At 43.5% G+C, this 18263-nt stretch overlaps 1 protein-coding gene across 2 annotated transcripts in view; it reads right to left on the bottom strand.

Moving 5' to 3' along the window:
• Positions 1-18263, bottom strand: part of LOC102296362 (mitochondrial import inner membrane translocase subunit TIM16) — a 112577-nt gene that overhangs the window by 6362 nt on the left and 87952 nt on the right. For both annotated transcript variants that reach the window (XM_014340627.2, XM_014340625.2), the window contains exons 10-27: positions 5106-5160; positions 4943-5000; positions 4700-4845; positions 4513-4611; positions 4329-4433; positions 4058-4217; positions 3762-3937; positions 3513-3621; positions 3343-3429; positions 2792-2934; positions 2465-2569; positions 2051-2136; positions 1826-1967; positions 1653-1742; positions 1436-1552; positions 1164-1299; positions 936-1027; positions 735-821 (exon numbers count right to left, since the gene is read on the bottom strand). In XM_014340627.2, coding sequence (XP_014196113.1) covers positions 735-821; positions 936-1027; positions 1164-1299; positions 1436-1552; positions 1653-1742; positions 1826-1967; positions 2051-2136; positions 2465-2569; positions 2792-2934; positions 3343-3429; positions 3513-3621; positions 3762-3937; positions 4058-4217; positions 4329-4433; positions 4513-4611; positions 4700-4845; positions 4943-5000; positions 5106-5160 — 1993 coding nt within the window. The remainder of the gene's footprint in view (positions 1-734; positions 822-935; positions 1028-1163; positions 1300-1435; positions 1553-1652; positions 1743-1825; positions 1968-2050; positions 2137-2464; positions 2570-2791; positions 2935-3342; positions 3430-3512; positions 3622-3761; positions 3938-4057; positions 4218-4328; positions 4434-4512; positions 4612-4699; positions 4846-4942; positions 5001-5105; positions 5161-18263) is intronic.

Raw genomic sequence — 18263 nt, forward strand, 5'->3', positions numbered from 1 at the left:
ACCTGACTGTCACAGTGTAACACAAAGTCAGTTAAACTTCAGCGATAACAATCTATCCAGTTAGGATGCATAAGCTATTGTGACTCATTGTGCATCGCATCTGCTTTGGTGCAAATTAAAGTGAAAACAGGTGCGCTGGAGAGAAAACAACAAGACATCCATAAAAAGGGGATGTTTTTATCATTTTTAGCCTTTATTGCACAGGACAGTAGAGAGTGGATAGGAAGGAATGACAGGAAATGACACGCAGGCCTCTGAAGCCTTTTGACCCACACATGCTCAATCAGATGAGAGTTATAGTGGCCTAAAAGGGAATGGTTTTGCAGGTGGTGCCGACACACCACGGTGCTCTCCTTATCAACTCCTGACTGATTTTTCTCAAGTTTTGCGCTGTCATTACTGGTAACACGAGACGGCACCTGCAGCTCGTTCAGGTTGCTCAGGTTGTCCGGCTTCTCCCGATTGTTTGCCGTGCCTCTCAGCACAGTTTCCAGTGTTGAGGGTGTGTTACACAATGTTGCACAGTGCACCTGTTGTCACTTTAATTTGAGCCAAAACAAGTGAAACAGTGGTTTACACTTCCTAACTGCAGAGATTGATGCTCCTTGAGGTTGACTGACTGATTAAATGTGTTCCTGTTAGTTCAACATCAGCATTTTTGAACCAATCAGTATTTATTCAGAATGAAAGAAAGATCAAAGTCACACATTCATATTTTGATCACATTCACTTACCCACTCATCTTCATCCACCCCCTCATAGGACTCTTGTGGTAGTGGGTCATCCATATTTCCCAGCTTAGCCACCATGGCATTCAGAAGCTGGATCACACACACATTTATTAATAATTTATTACGTACTGAATACGTATTAAATACTTAAACTTTGGAGATCTATTCGAAATAAAAGTATACAGTATTTGAGCTTCTTTTCACCTCGTCTTTCTTCTGTTCATCAGTTTTTTCCTCCAGGTAAACAGATGAGGGAAGGTATTTCCTCACTGGAGCCTCTTTGGGGGCCTCACTCACTAGAGGATGGGGAATAAACATACCAAGACATGTCTAGTGCTGACACGCAGACTGTAGATGTAAGAATCTTGATTTGGAGTGACAGGCATGCTAGATAAGGGCATGTGTGTGTATGTTTTGTGTCGTTGCCTGCACCTGGCGTCATGTCTTTAGGCTTCAAGCTGATCTTTTTGTGTTGGCCGTTGGAGCCGGAGAGCCAGGCAGAGCCAGTAAGTGCTGGTTCCCACCACACCGCTGTGTCTGAGTACACATCATCCTGGAAAAACTCTTTCTGGAGACACAAAAAAGCCTTACACAATTAGGTATACAGCGTCTAATAAGAGCTACAGTTACTTTTTAGAAAAAGCATCAGGAGGGGAAAGCATGTAATGTTCCAAGTTGGCCACAAGGTGATGCAGTTGGCTCACCTTGACCCTTGGCACTTTGAAGGCCACTGGCTCTATGGTTGTCTTGGTGAGCATCAGTCCTACAGCTACCTCCACATCGCGAACATTGCACTCAGTCTTAGGCAGAAAGGCCAAACCCTGCAAACAGGAAACATTTTGATTTAGTTCAACGATATCCAGTTAACTTAAAAAGAAGCGGAAAACAATGGATGAAACATAAAGGGAGCGATTGTGACACCTTATGTGGTTCGGGAGAATTGAAACTGCTGCACTCAATAAAATATGGATCTTCAGGGACGATCTCATAAATGTACACTCTGGTGTCACCCTGACAAAGAAACACAGTCAGGTTAAATCTTATTTCATGGAACAATGGCTGTGGAGAGTAAATATTTCTGTTTGTGTGCTCACTTTTCCAGTTAGGATGACGACACTGGTGTCGGGGTCATAGTATGGGATCAGCGTGGAAGGGGAGACGTTTACAGGAACACTGGATACGGCCCCAGAGGACAGGGAGCTAGCAGAGTACAGGTACAGTCCTCTCTCACTGCGACTGTAGAAGAAGGAAAAGGAGTGACTTTCTCGTTGGTGCTCCAACAACCTGCCTGCTTAAAAACTCTCTGACATTTGCAGTACCTGTCAAATCCAGACACCAGCAAGTACTTGCCATCACAGACCCACACCACACGAGCTCCCCTGTGGCCCTCAGGCCCCGGGCCCTCCTGAAAGAAGAGCGAAATTAGCATGCAAGTGTCTGTCGGTGTTCCCAGATAGGCAGACTTAACGACTTAATGGCTTGAAGGAAATCTGAGCACCTGGCGAAAATACATGCAAGCATTTCTTTGAGCTGTAAATCATGTGAAACTACTGTAGTAGAGCCCAAGAATATCAAATATAGAGCTGGAAATGAGCACAACAGGTCGATATGTTGTAGGAGTCTGTTTCTTAGTGTACTAGAATTCAAAAATGAAGCTCAGATGTGTGGATTTGTCCGATCTTATCCGATTTTCACAAAACACAAATCATTTCTAGAAAGTTGGTGATACACACCTGCACAGGTGAAGTGGATTTGCGAGGATCGTAGATACGAACTTTCCCATCCTTGCAAACTGTAGCCAGAAGCTTCCCATCTGGGCTCCACGCCATGCCAAACACCTGATGAGATCCACAAAGAGGAGCACAAGAGAAGATGAAGAAGAAATCAGGAATTTTAAGATGATCAGGTTTTCATCAGGACATTGTATGGAAACTGATCCAGATATCCAAATAGGTGCAGACAGTCTGCACATACGGCATCATTTTCTTTGGCTTCTTAAACACAGAATGAAATCACAAAGTGTTTCTGTATTTAACCTCATGTACTTCTTGATCACTCACCTGGTCCTGGTGTCCATCGAGAACTTTGACTTGTTTTCCGGTCTCTAGGTTCCACAGTCTGACTGTGAGATCATATGATGATGAAACCAGGAGTCCACTGGCCAGAGGGTGGAACGTGATGGAGTAGATTTTCTCTGTGTGGCCTGCAAAGTGTCGCCTCAGAAGTCAGTATTGTCTGTAATGTTGTTAAGGAGCGTGGTGCGAATTTCTTTTTGAACTACTTTTGAAACTCAAACTTAAATGTCCTCACTTTAACTGTGATGCAATCTCAGGTACCGTCGATAACATCACAATGTAACCAAAGCACAAAATAACTGGTATCACTGCAGTTAGGACCTCCTTCACCAGGCTCTCTACTAACTGACTGCTCGCAGTCAGTGGCAGTTTGGCTAAAGTTCTGCCTTTTCAGTAGAGAAATGCACCACATGCACTCTCAGATCATCTCTCTTTTTCTGTAAACTACAGATTGGAGGGAATGCAAAGTGTATTGCAAGGGAACACGCAGTACAAACATCTGCATACCTTCTAACTTGCAATAAATAAAACTCTACCTTGCATGATGATCTTAGGTTCAGTTAGGGTCTCTTTCAACCCGCCTTCTGGTACTTGCCAAACCCGGATCTTAGCATCATCACCAGCTAGCATGCACACAGAGAGAGACAAGCAGGTTAAATACATACTGAGACACTTCCAATTTACCCTAAAGTGCATATGCACTCACCGACAGCAAGTCTATGTGTGTCAAAGGGGTCCCAAGCAAAGTCAGCCACATTGACAGAGTTTTGGATGGTGGGCAGGGCTGTATCTGGAAGTTTGCCAGGCTGGGAGCGCTGAGGAAAGGATTAAAAATACTCACACACATAGATACAGCACACAAATGTCTAATTTCTCAATATAACTAACTACAGGGGAAAACGGGATCTGCAGTTTTATTAAACAACATCCCTCTATTTTTCTTCTGCTGCTGTACCTCAAATATGGCAATCTGTCCCCCGGAGATGGCGAGGGGCACTGCCACACGTTGGCGGTTGACACAGAAACCGTCACACTCGCCAGGTGTGGTCAGGTTGAGGCCACGAATGTTGGTGATGTGCGTGTCCCGGTGCATGACTGTCCCCTGGATATGACGGAACTTGGAAGTTGGCCCTGAATAAAAAAATAACAATAATTCAATATTAACAGCTTACTGTGTAAAGAAAGATAAAACGCCAACATGGGTAAGGAGAAATTAAGAGTGTGCGTTTGTGTTTTTTAATTTGTTTTTACCCATCAGGTTTTGGAAAGCCTTGGCACTCTGGCTGGGACTGGGGCTGGGAACAAAGCCTGAGGAGAGGCCGGAGGTGGAGGAAGGAGAGCGAGATGGTGCGGCGCTGCTGCTGGGAGTGCTCAGAGGACTGCTGGAGGTAGAGCAGTCGCGAGCTTGATCCTGCGGGGAAGAGAGATGGGATTACTATCCTCAATCCACTGGTATTTTAAAAAGAAAATCAAGTTTAAATTGGGAGATTTTGCCCATCTTCTGAATAATTGTGCATCTCACCTCCTTGCTCCCTCCACTGGCCACTTCCTTTTTTGCAGGTGTCTGTTTTGCTGGTGCTGCCTTTTGTTTGGGACGTTTGTCTGGGTGCAGGCTAACTCTCTCCACCTACAATAAAACGAACAGCTTGAGCTTCCTGTGCAGCGTGAAGACTGGATTAAGCTTTTTGAAAATAGGGATCTCGTACCTGCTTGTTCCCTCCCTTCCACCACTCCTCAGCAGACATGGCTGGGGTTGTGCCCACCGTGTCTGGGTAAAGGTCGTCATGAAACTCGTGACCTGAATTCTGGAAAACAAAAAATGAACACGGAGAACTTAAAATAAGTCCATAACCTTTATTTGCGAGCTGTAAGTATTGCTGTGCATCTACACACCTTGCGAGGGACCTGATAGCTGATCGGCAGGATGCAGCTGTCTGTCAGCTGAAGCACACGCACAACTTCGCAGGACATCACATCCAAGGCAAGCTTGGGGACCAGGGCAACGCCTTTTGTTGAGGTATCCGTCAGACAGTGGCTGACTGTGGATGTGAGAATTAGAAGAAGAGATGGATCAGGATACTAGGAAAGACGACTGGTTGTGACATCTGTACAGACAGATAACAAACAGCGCTTCACCTTGAGAGAGGAAAGGCTCGGAGGAAGAGACTTCAAAGCAATCGATCCCAGTGTTTCCCTGCATAAGAATCAGAGAGGTGATGTTAATGGTGTGGTCATTCCAGCTGATATTTAAAAACATAACCAATAACAACAAATTTAATATTCAAGCATATATTTTTACCATGCCAGCCAGTAGAAGCAGACCTGTGTCCTCATCAAATAGTGGGATCAGTGTCCTGAAAGAAAAGAGACAAGAGAGAAAGAGACATTAGAAGCTGACATTCAAAATGATATACACATTTGCTTGGTAAATGAAAGGGAGCTGGTTCAAATCCCTTCAGGGTTGGGTCAGGAAGGCATAAGATTCTGCTACAACAAAGCAGGGGGAGCTACCTGCTATGGCAATCCTCTGTCTCTGGCTCAGCAGAGAGTGGCTTGTCATTCAAAATTATATACACTCAAGTCCTCTTTGGGTTTAAGCATTAGTGAGCTGCCACTAGATGGTGTAGTATGCCCATTTATTTGGTAAAGGAGGCAGTAGAGTCCTGAGGCTAGCTACGGCTCTGAGAGATCCGAGAAACCAGTATTTTCTCACTATTCATGTTGAACATGGAATAATTTACAGAAAAGCCTAAATTTGTTGGTGAATTTAAAAGCATAATAAGGAATGCAGTGATGGAGACTTTCTTGCAGATGTTTCTTTTGAGAAGCTGTTTAATATTTGGAAGTTTTTTTTAAAATATGCGTTTGTATTTTTTTTATTGTGAATTTATATTTTTGTTGCATTTGCAGCTTTTTAGAGACACTTCGGTTAAATAGTTGTAACTGTGGCCAGGTTTTGCTCTCAGTGGGACTTCCTGGTAAAATAAATTTAATAATAACATGACTTGTTACTGCATTAAAACCAACAAGTTTGTGACGATAAGTAATGAGAGGAGAGGAGACCATGAGGCAAATGCCGGACATTCCAAATGTTATTTAAAAATGCAAAACATTACTGGAGGTGAGCGGGGAGGAGAACTGGAACTGGGAACAAGTTTCGTAGTTTATCAACATTATGATTTGTTAGATTAAAAAGATTTTTTTAAATCTCCAAATCCAGCTTTTATTATCAACACTTTTTCATTAATGTTTTGTTCAAACTTTCTAGTTCAACCTTGACCTTTCACCCATGCACGCTGAAAACAAGGCCACAGTCACCTGCCTTCTCTCATGATTTGAGTGAAGAAGATTGAGGGCTGCGGAAACTGAGCAAGCCATTTTAATCAGCAAGGAAAGGACAATTGGATGTGGTGACCAAACAGGAAACATTTGCGCAAACACTGGCAATGCTGACAAACATCTCCTGTTCTCCACCTCGGTGTCTGCTCTTAAATCTCCATTTCCAGTTTAGCTTCCAGGGCCGGTCACAGACGGGACAAGAGGACAGGGAGTGCTGGCTGATCCAACCGCTTCCCATTACAGACCACGGATAGTCTGATTGAAGTGGAGAGGCAGTCCGAATGATTGGTTTATGATGAAGACTTTGTGTAATGGTGCTATTCCAGGGGAACGCCACTTGGCTGCCTGCACATCAACTGAGACTGACAGACTGGTGATGTAATGCTTCAACTATGACAGCATAATGACAGACTTAGTTTGGGTATCTTAAGTGACAGGGAACAGAGACACGCGAGGGTTTATCGTGTGTACATGCGCGAGAGGTTCCAGAGAAAGAATGTATTTTGGATGAATTTGAGAATGGAGTTTGACAGCCACAGACTTTAACAGTTTAGCTAAGAAACTTGGTTTGCAGTGCTATCAAACAGGTGATCACACACCCACTTTATATTACTCTGCACTCACCCATTTCCTCTGATGTGCTGCTACTTTCTAATCTATAACTAGTTTCATGCAAAAATTCAATAAATAAAAGCATTGCTCCTTGTGCCAAAAAGCTGGCACCGCCATGGCACCACAAAATTGCCGGTCCCAACATTGAACCCCATGACGTCAATAACTAAGAGTCCTCTATGATTTTCTTCCCATACAAAGTATTCGGCTCTTAAACCTGTTGAAATATCAGCTGCTTCGCAAAAGCCACAACGGCAGAAATGACCCAGCGCACATCAAGGAACATAATCTTTTAAAACCTTTTAAGATTAGTCGTCTCCCTCCAGAACAACGTGACTGTCATTTTAATGTTTTGTTCCTTAAATGTTTATCCAGTAGGTGTAAGTCTTTATTTTTAACGAGTGGTCCCTGCTCTTCTCATCCTCTTATGCTCTTTCTTTCTTTCTCTATCAAAAACTGGACGAGTATCAGACCTGTGACTTCTCTGTTCCCCCAACATCCCTGCCTGTATCTCAGGCCTGTTAAGTCAGCGAGGGGCGGCCACGCTTCATTAGGCCGACTCCGTGTTCCCATATCCGAGACGCTCCACAGGGAGACCTTAAACACCTCCATTCCCACATCCCTCTCGCTGCCTGTCCTCCTGTCCCTCACCAGTTCAAGCCTTCCTCATTCAAAAACACAAACTTGCTTACAACCGTGAGCTCGCTTTGTCCTCCACAATCCCCAATTATTTCTCCAAATTGCCTTCAGTTTTTCTGAGGTCTTATCTCTGGTTTTCTCACAGTAAAAGTACAAGTCAAACATCCACATAACAGGAGCTTTATCACTGATAGCGGCCTGTGTTTACTGTCGTATTTCATGCTCCACCTCACCACAAGAGCATTTTCCCACACAGGAAAACTCACGCAAAGCATGCATGTGCATATTTACGCATACAGATTTACAAGATACACAGGCTAATTACGCAGCTTAATGATGTATGCATACATGTATTATTAATGACACAGTGCAGTTAGACTCACACCAGGCTAAGTGCGAGGACTGAGCTTGTTATGCAGATCCTGATCACACGGGCTGATTATGAATGAAAGGAAAACAATTACAGGGCTCATTCAGGAGAGGTGCGAGTGTAGCAGTGAACGCAGCCAGACATGCTAATCCAGACATAAGACCTTTCCAGTGCTGGGTGTGTGCTTCCAAGTTAAAACCACATGCACTAATTAGCCATCAAATAATACTGCAGAAGAGAAAGAAAAAGAGAAAACCAAACGAGAAAACTTATTACGAGTTATTATAATATCAGCTGGAAAACATGACAACTCAGCAACCCCGCCTTGAAAGATTTAACTTTTGCCAGACTCTTCTCAGTCGCATCTACACCCACTAACATCTCAACACCTTTCAAACTCTTGCAATGATTTGCAACGAGCCGCCCGGTGCTCCCAAATCCCCCTGGCTTCAGTCTGTCACTGGGACTCTGCTCCTGTCAGAGTTTACACAAAGCAGAGCACAGAGAGCACGCCTCCTGTCTCGTCTGCCATCGCCTCACACTGCTGCCTCACGCAGGCCCAAATGAACCATCATAAAACAACCTTCTGCCCCATGACAGCAGCCTTCATCACCAGCAGATATGATGGGTATATTACCCCAGCCTACATCTGTGTGAGTGAGTCTGTGTGTGCGAGTGTGTGAGTCAGAATCAGCACAGGTATAGTATTATTGTGAGAATGTGCTGTCATTTGATAATGTATGAGATAGTGTATTTTATTGGAATAACTGGCTAATGGAGGGCCAGACAAGCAGACATGTGGATGAAAGACAAGTGCAGAAATTGTGTGTGTGTGTGTGTGTGTGTGTGTGTGTGTGTGTGTGTGTGTGTGTGTGTGTGTGTGTGTGTGTGTTGTGTGTTTTGTGTGTTGTGGGTAATTGATGTGTGTGCATTCTTAATGTTCAGTGACTGGACATTTTTGCTTGGTTGAACTCCATCAACCCTGAAGTTTCTTTCCAACTTTAGCTGCAGGTAGCCCAATATATGCACTTCCCAGACTCATTGACACAAAACACACACACACACACACACACACACACACACACACACACACACACACACACACACACACACACACACACACACACACACACAGTCCTTTCAGTAGCACACTGAGGTGCATGTTCTTGTACCGTATGTTCTTCGGAAATATGAAAATGCACACCCACACAATGCTTGTGAGTGTGCAGGCACATCCAGTCACACTGATGCTATCAGACACACACAGTACTGTTACAGTATAAAGAGTATAGGTGGAGCTAATGGAAGCAGCCTGTGGAGGTATAATGTTATGGGTTGAGCTACGACCAGATCTGTATCACTCAAAGGGACCTTTCTCTGTCGTGTGAGATCACGGCCTTAAAGCTTGGCTAACCTTAGCGCTATAAACACACATGTGCACAAAAACACACACACACAGTAGACAGCTCAATAAGCTCCAGATGACAGGTAAGAGCTAGCCAGAAAGAGGATGCCTTTGAGGAATATGAAACCAGCTCAGTTGTTGTAGTCTTATTCAGACTGGATGGACAAACACTCGAACTAATAACTATTTTATTGAAATTCGCCCTCTCGCTGCTGTTAATCCTTCTATAAAAGGGTTCTCCTTTTGTCCCTGTTTAAGTATTCTTCTTCACTTGAATTGAGAGGCTAATTGTAGAGGATGCTGTATGCTTGTAACCATGTGCTAGACCTATAAAATACTACTTTTCATGACAAGAACACTCAGAGTTCACCAAGTTCCACCAGAAAAAAGCCAGTTTGACTTTATCTTGAGTCACAGCAGTGGAGAGTGTCCACTGTAATGTTTGTATACAATATAACCTGCCTTTTATTCACACCATCCACCCTACTCCCATCTTCTTTATCAGTGTCCTGGTTATGTCATCCCCGTCAGTGGGAGTGATGGGTGCAGCGCTATCTCTGAGTTCACAGATCAACAGACCCTTCACCCTCAATCAGCCCACTTTATCAGCCCACCTGCCTCTACAGACTGAAAGCTTCAGCTTGTCCATCTGTATCTGACTGATTCACTGCAATCCTGCTGGTCAGCTATCTATTGGACTATTTGGCCACAAAGACTACAGCCATCTGTAAAACACGGTGGAGACTCTAACATGGTTTGGGGCTATATTTTAGCCAGTAGGTTTGGGAATCTTGTCAATATTGATGGAAATATGAACGCAGAAATGTACCATCAGATTTTTAATCCATCACTCAGTACCATCTGATAGACAACAGCTTCATTTTTCAGCATGACAATGATCCCAAACACACCGCTCATGCAGTGAAAGCATGCCTGGATAGAAAAACACACAATGGAACCCTATCAGTCATGGACTGGCCTCCCCAGAGCAAAAGGCAGTCACATTCAGAGCTTTGAATGTCAAAAACTGAGCTGGCTTCATATTCCTCAAAGGCCTCCTCTTTCTGGGTAGCATTTAGGGCTGCCACGATTAGTCGACTAGTCACGATTACGTCGACTATCAAAATCGTCGACGACTAATTTAATAGTCGACGCGTCGTTTGAAGCTTTGTAAGATCCCAAAAGACGCAGGAATAAGTAGCAGGATTTAAGAGTGTAATAACGGACTGAAACAGAAGATGGCAGCACTGCATGTACAAGGATGTCAGCTGCCGTTAAACCCCGAAGAAGAAGAAGCAGCTGTGTCCCAGAATTCATAGCGCAGTTTACAACAATGGCGGCAGCTAGTTAGTTTTAATATTACTCTCATTATTCTTTCTGGGTCACAAAATAAACGTTTAGGCAAGAATGTAACTGTGTAAACCTCAAATATCTGCTCAGTTTATCAAGACACCAAATATTTTCAAAAGCGCTCCGACGTTTTCGTTACCCACTAGCTCGATAGCGAGCCGGGGGCAAGGCTCACTAGAGCCCGTGAGAACACCGGACTCCCCGCAAATCGTCTTCAAACCCACCGCGGTCTTTCGCTACTCAGGTTAAACATGATATATGAGTCACTTAGATAACTTAAAAATGTTATTGTTTGGCTTTTTTAGTATTTTATTTGTTCCTGAGTAAATCTGTTTGGCTGAGATTAAAGTTGAAAAGAGATTAAAGATGCTCGAGAATATACTCCGGTGTCCTGTTATATTTTAGATAGCAAGCAGTTTATTAAACTCCACCGAAACAATCTACAAATTTCATTTAAATTTAATAAGCTATCATCTTGTCTTGTCCTTGATGGATCAGCGATTCTACATTAGTTGTCCCCTGGTCACTACGAATATCTGGGAAAAGGTTCATGACATCTGATATTGTTCTGAGTTTCACATAGAGCAAAATACATACCATCACTTGTATGGCTGTAAAGTAACAGCTGTAATGACCGTAAAACCTTCAACTAGGTTTTAATTGTACTTTTGACTTTATTCTATCTGTTCTCACATGTACAGACATAAAGTAGATTAATAATGTGGCATATGTACTGTAGTATAAAATTGATTTGTAAAAATATCTGGTGTGATAACCATCTGGCTGTAACTAAGAGCTGTATCTCCCATCTAAAAGTGTGACCATATAAGCACATGCTTTTCAGTTATTTTCACTATCTGATGAAGACAGTTCATATGACCGGCAGAATATCTACTTGTTCTCCTGATAACCTTGCCCTCTTCCTCTCTTTATTGCTTTCTGTGAAAGGGCACAACCTTCCTGTTCTAGTGTTATTACTTTTGTGTAAATGAGTTGGACACAGCTAATGGTTTTATGCACACTTGCGCTGCGGGTGCTAACATTACCTCGATAATGAAGGGACTGGAGTGGAATAATCCACTGATATTAAATGGGATTCACAGAAGCTGTAAGCTTGTCTCCAGGATGGAAAATTCGAGGTTGGTTTATAACGTACTGCTAACGAAGTATGTGAAATTAAAGAAAAGGGAATACTTTTCATAGGAGATAATCCAAGTGAAAATGGATAATCATGGAAAAGATCACCTAAAAAGTCAACAAAAGCTTTGGAACAGACAAATGCTTTCAAACTATAGCATCACGATCCATCAAGGGTGCCAGACGCAGGCAAATAAACAATACATCAAAGCTGACGAACTCTGTCACCTTTGTAAACTGACACAGCAATCAAACCTATGCGCTTTGTGTTGTCTCAATGTGCTTAGCAGTTTCCATTAGCAGCAACAGAGGATCCACAGGCTGCACCACAGAAGTAAAAGCAAAGGGTCACAGTGAGGCTGCTCAACTCACTCTGTATCATAGTTGTACTAGCCTTTAACTGAAATACATTCAACTGTCCTCACGTAAAACTGTCCAAATTTATCTCATTCCCACAATTGGAAACCAAAGTTTCAGCTCCGACCTTCTGATACTAAATACAGCACTGCACCGATAGACCACAGCATTAAAACCACGTTACTATCTCTGTGTAAGTCTCCATCAGGCCATCAAAACTGATCTGATCCATCAAGGAGTGGACTCATCTTTGAAGATTCATGTCTTTTTCATGATCCAGTGATGCACTCTGTCAACTGAAAGAGGCAACTGCAAGGAAGCTACCACGACAGGCTGTAACAATATTTTATATTTGCATTTTATTTATTTATACAACAGGGACGATACAAATTAACGTTGCAGCATTAGCGGTACCTTGTAATCGGAAGGTTGCCGGTTCGAGCCCCAGCTTGGTCAGTCTCGGTCGTTGTGTCCTTGGGCAAGACACTTCACCCGTTGCCTACTGGTGGTGGTCAGAGGGCCCGGTGGCGCCAGTGTCCGGCAGCCTCGCCTCTGTCAGAGCGTTCTCACTCCCGAGGCGTAACATGTCGACGTTTTGTCACGTCCCGCGGCGTTCCTGAGGAACGCGAAAGGAGACCTTCGGCGTTCTTATGGTACGCGGCGGGTTATGGCTGGAATCCAGTGCAATGACGCTCCCGCGGTAATAGACGTTCCAGCCCTGTATTCCAGCCCTAAACCTAACCTTATCCCTAGCCCTGACCATAACCTTATTCCTGACCTTAACCAGGACTTTAATGATGTTAAATAGCGTGTTTCTAAGCGATTTGAAGAAAAAGAGCGAACATGTGTAGGTTCAGTCCAGACGGTTCTCATATTTCCTCTTTTTCCGAGGTCGTCATTTAGGAACGTGGTGGGTAGCCGAAAACGTAATATGTTGACGATTTGTCACCTAGCGTAAAATGTTACGCTTTGGGAGTGAGAACGGGTTCGCCTCTGTCAGTGCGCCCCAGGGTGGCTGTGGCTACAATGTAGCTTGCCATCACCAGTGTGTGAATGTGTGTGAATGGGTGGATGACTGGATATGTAAAGCGCTTTGGGGTCCTTAGGGACTAGTAAAGCGCTATATAAATACAGGCCATTTACCATTTTTTCACAACCATAAGGCGCACTTAAAAGTCTTAGATTTTCTTCAAAAAGTACGGCGCGCCCTATAGCGCAGTGCGCCCTGTGTGTTGTAATGAGGACGTAGTAGAGAACACCATGAGAACGCTAAAGGGTGAAGTGTGTGCGTTGACTTTATCGCACATACCTGTATAAAAGAACAGGTATGTGCGTTATGCAGGACATCGTTGTTTTAACAACCCTGAAAATGGCAAAGAGACACGCTTACGAAGCACAGTTTAAACTGAAGGCCATCAGCTACGCGGAGGAACATGGAAATCGAGCAGCGGCGAGAGAATTTAAGATTAACGAATCGATGGTTCGCAAATGGAGGAAGCTGGAAAACAAGCTCCGGCAGGTCAAGAAAACGCAGCTGAGTTTCCGCGGACATAAGGCGAGGTGGCCCGAGTTGGAGGAAAGACTCGAGCGGTGGATCATCGAGCAAAGAACGAGCGGGAGAAGCGTTTCGACGGTCACCATTCGGCTAAAAGCAGTTTCACTTTCACTTTTTATGAAACGGTGCCATTTTTCCATCCGGACCAGGACTACGGTAGCGCAGCAACTTCCAGCGGATTATAAGGAAAAGCTGGCCATCTTCCGCTCCTACTGCAGCAAACACATCGGCGACAAACACATCCAGCGATGGATGACCGATGGAGACCACAGTTTCACCAAGAGTGGAAGGCAGCGCCGGGCGAGTTACGCCACAATTTGCCAATGGATTGTAGATGCTTGGGCTAACATGTCTGCTGGCACTGTTGTTCGAGCTTTCGCAAAAGCCGGCATCATTTCCGAGGAGCCGCACGGCACGGAAAGTGACTCTGACGGTGAAGACAGTGAACCTGGCATGTTTGATGGAGATTTAGCGCAGCTGTTCAATTCAGACACAGAGGATGAGGACTTCGATGGGTTTGATTGATGATAAAAATGTGAGTACCAAACTTTGTTTTGCTCCTGCTTTATTTTTAAATACGCACACTTGTATGCTTGTGTGTTGTTGATGATGACGATTACTGGTAATAAAAATGTGAGTAAGGTACCGAACTCAGGTTTGCTCCCGCTTTATTTTTAAATACGCATACGGTACTTGTATGCGCCCTATGATCCAGTGCGCCTTATGTGTGTGTTAAATACAGTAATGGCACACATAACTGAGACTGCGCCTTTTAGCACAGTGCGTCTTATGGTCGTGAAAATACGGTAGGTGATTTGTGTCAGAGTGGCATCTCCCAGCACACTTTGATTGGATAGTGCATTCTACAGTCATGTCTGCAGCCATTAACATCTTTGACTCTTTATGCATGTTGAAAAGTACAGTTGTAATTTAAAAATCAATGCTATTTACTCTAAAATCTATTTGTGGCTTGATTATTCTGGTTAATCTGGTTTGTTTGTGATTTCCAGAAGTATTTTCAGACCTCCCAAAGACATGTACATTGTTCCATGCATAAGGTATGGTATATGGAGATACTATCTTTATTTGGACTAGAAAATTGAACTGAACCAGTGAATCAGTGTAAACCGCACGGATCATCAGATCATATCAGACAAAGGAGTCTTTGTGGCTCAATTGTAGGCGATAAAAAAACTTCACAATGAGACAAACTGTAGGTTCTCATATGGTTTAGAATCTAAAGATACAGCTCTGCTTGAGCTGATTTCAGGTTCAAAGACATTATGAGTTTGAAGTTTCTCAACGGGTGCTTGAGCCAAGCTGCACAGACATCCTGCTGAAAACTGAAATGTACAAAAGTGTGACATATTTTTTCCACTGAGTATGTGTTTAGTTTCCACTATGTGTTTTTAATAAGTGTGCCGGGTCTGCCTGCATAGCTACCTTCAGTAGCCAGTTCATTAGAAAGGAATTAGAGTTGACGCAGTGCGTTCCTGAGAGGGGGAGAAAAGCCAGGATTGTCAGTGGAGAGGCCAGCTGTGGCCGTGTCTGAGCCCCAGTGACGAACCCCTCAGATGGGCTGCCAAGCGCCTGCTCTCTGCTTTCTCCATCGGGCCCCCATCCTCTGGGACCAACACACACACACACACACACACACACAGCTCACACACACAAGCACATACACACACACACACACACCAACACACACAGACACACACACACACACACACACCAACAACCAAACACACAAAAAAAAACACACACACACACACACACACCACGATTTAATTAAACTCACTGACTCCGATGTCAACAGGTCTGCAGTGACCCTTATGACACCCACCATCCAATTCCACATATAACCACACGCAAAGTTGCCAAATGGAAAAAAATGCAGAAGCTTCCACAGTATTTTTCTTCGTGTCCTCAAGAAACAGAATAATGCTTCATTAGCATTCCAAATTATCTTCATACCGACACAGGCTACCCAAATCGGTGCGGCCAATCGCTCACTTAATCCATTTCCGCAGGCAGAAACAGCAAGATCTGCAACACTGCTACTAATATTGCTGCCGCCACATAACGCATCTCTGCAAAACACCAAACACGTGCAGAAAAATAGCCCATTGCAACGCAGCTTCAACACATCTCGAGGCAACTTAACAGAATGCTGCATGACCACATGATCGGCATTACATCTGCTTTACATAATGTTGACATGAAGAATGAAAAGCCCGATCTTTATTTTCACTGGAGGGGACGAAGGGCCGATTAAGAACGAGGGGGCTTAATCGGGCTGAACAGATATGTACACTAAAATGATGAAACGCATACAGATGCTTTTCTAAGATAAATTAAAAAAAATACTATCTGAAAAATGACAGATGCTCATGTCAGCACAAAAACACACAAATGTGTGGAAAACTGGTCCAGACTGTTATAAAACAGTCAGGTCACTGGTCATAAACTGGTGGGAGGGCTCAGCCTCTTGATTGTCAGTGCTCAGTGGGAATGGGCTTGTTGTAGGATGTGGGTGGGCATGAGGGAGAAATAAGGATGCACTAATGGGAAACACAAATACTTAAAATGCTCATATGCATGAAACACACTTTAGGAATTAAGACTAGCGTGCTAGAGGAAATAAATAGCTACTTTCATTACCGAGACATGTTTGTGTGTTGTGTCTCTACATCTCTAAAAAGCTGGTAGGTGCAGTAGGTGAGATGATGATCGCAGCGCCCCTGAAAGGATGTGTTCCGCGTTAACCTCGGGGTTCAGCATCAAGGGCCCAGGCTAGACGACCATAGCGTGACCTGTCGCTCAGGGCCTGGGAACCAGTTGGTAGTTGTGACTGCCTCAGAGCAGAGCAGAGAGGAGAGGACGTGGCACAGAAGACAGACAGCAAAAGGGTGAGGGTCACGACCGCTATGACCCTCTCTGCTGTTAGGTTACCTGAGAAAACTCCTGCTCTTGTCATGGTTGTAATTTAAACGCTAAACACAAAATACAGTACACATGTTAAAGAGGAAGTGTGGAACTGTTTTGCACTCTTGACTTGAAGTTGATAGATTATTGGACAATAGTAATATCTGAAAGACATTATTCGATCAACAAATACACTGAAACAAGGAAATGTGGAGACTTGCTTTAGTTTCAAAGCTAAAAATTATCTGAAGAAATAATTACACTCACTGAATTATCAAATTCAGTGTTATTTATCAGTCTCAAAGCACAAGGTGCCTTTTTAAGGTAAGATAAAGATCCTACAATACTACAAAGAAAACAGAGAAAACCCCAACAATCAGACGATCCCCTGTGAGCAAGCACAACGCAGGAAGAAACCTCCCGTAGAGCCAGGCTCGGGGAGAGGCAGCCTTCCTCTAAACCTGTCGCGATTCATGTTGTGTGATAGAAAAAACACACAGAGATTAATAATAATTAGCCAAAATGAATAGAATACAACTAAAACAAATGATATTTACAAAACTACGGTATATCTCAGCAGGTAACACAAGGCAAGCTGCATATAATCTGTATCGGTGTCTTTGTAAATCCACTTCGTTTTTGCTATTTTCTGACTCAAAAATGAAAAGAAATGAAAATATCTTCTGGTTTTGAAAATAAAACCAGATAATTAGAATGGCATGCTTGCAATCACCCATCGACATCACGCAGTGCACAGTAATTATTCTGCATACCAGAGCCATAGCTGAAATGTACATTTCTAACAGGAATCACACTGGCGACGTAGGTCCACTCTAATCTATTTTTCCTGCTGTGGAAAAACCACATGTGCCCCGAACTGTTGCTGGTTTACGCTACACACACTGCAGCGCTCAGTAAAGTCTAATATAAAAACACAATCCACCAATAATGGCCTTGATGAAGGACTTACAGCCCTGTTAAAATATTGTCCAGCTAAACAGACTGTGGTCAGTCTCAGAAGGACATTCTGGTGCTTGACAGCAGCAGCCCAGCCGACAGTTTGGAAATCTCTGATTTTCTTCAAGGCTAATGGTCTGGAAGAACAGCTCATAACTGCTGACTCAAACCTCCAGAACATACTCACCTTAGTGTATATGTCTGAGTGTATGCGAGACACCCGCTCATGGCCGGCCAAGTCTGCATTATTGGGAATGCTAAAACCATAAAACCCAGTGATTTATGTACGCAAAACACGACTGCTTAATATTTGTTTTTCCTACAAGCCCGAGTACATTACATGTGTGCAGATGAGTTAAAGGGGTCAACTCGAGAGAAGGAAGAAGAAAAATAAAGGGAGAAACATAAACCCTAAAACAACTTCTTCAAACCTTCTTCACAAGACGAAACATTCTTGAGGCGTTGAGCGGAGCACCTTTCAAGGATCCACATTCACATGTTTTGACTCTGTGGTGTCTTCAACTCTTGAATTATCAGCGAGTTTATCAGTCTCATTCTGTCCGTCTCTGGCACACAACTGTTGTGGATCCGAGTCTTTGTATCATGCACACACACACACCCACACATTCATATGACTGTGTCCATACTTGCTCTTTCTGCTCAATCTGAATCACCACCTTTATCGCTTCTATTCCCGCCACCAATCTCTCTCATATCTCAAAAGCAGAAATTCCAGTCCTGTTGGATAACAATCCTAAATCTCTAAAAAGAAAAAAAAAAACCATTCAGGAGTACAGAAAAGGATTGTTTT

This window comes from Haplochromis burtoni, unplaced genomic scaffold (assembly GCF_018398535.1).
Source record: "Haplochromis burtoni strain Fernald_Lab_line unplaced genomic scaffold, NCSU_Asbu1 Contig_336, whole genome shotgun sequence".
Classification (NCBI taxonomy): Eukaryota; Metazoa; Chordata; class Actinopteri; order Cichliformes; family Cichlidae; genus Haplochromis; species Haplochromis burtoni.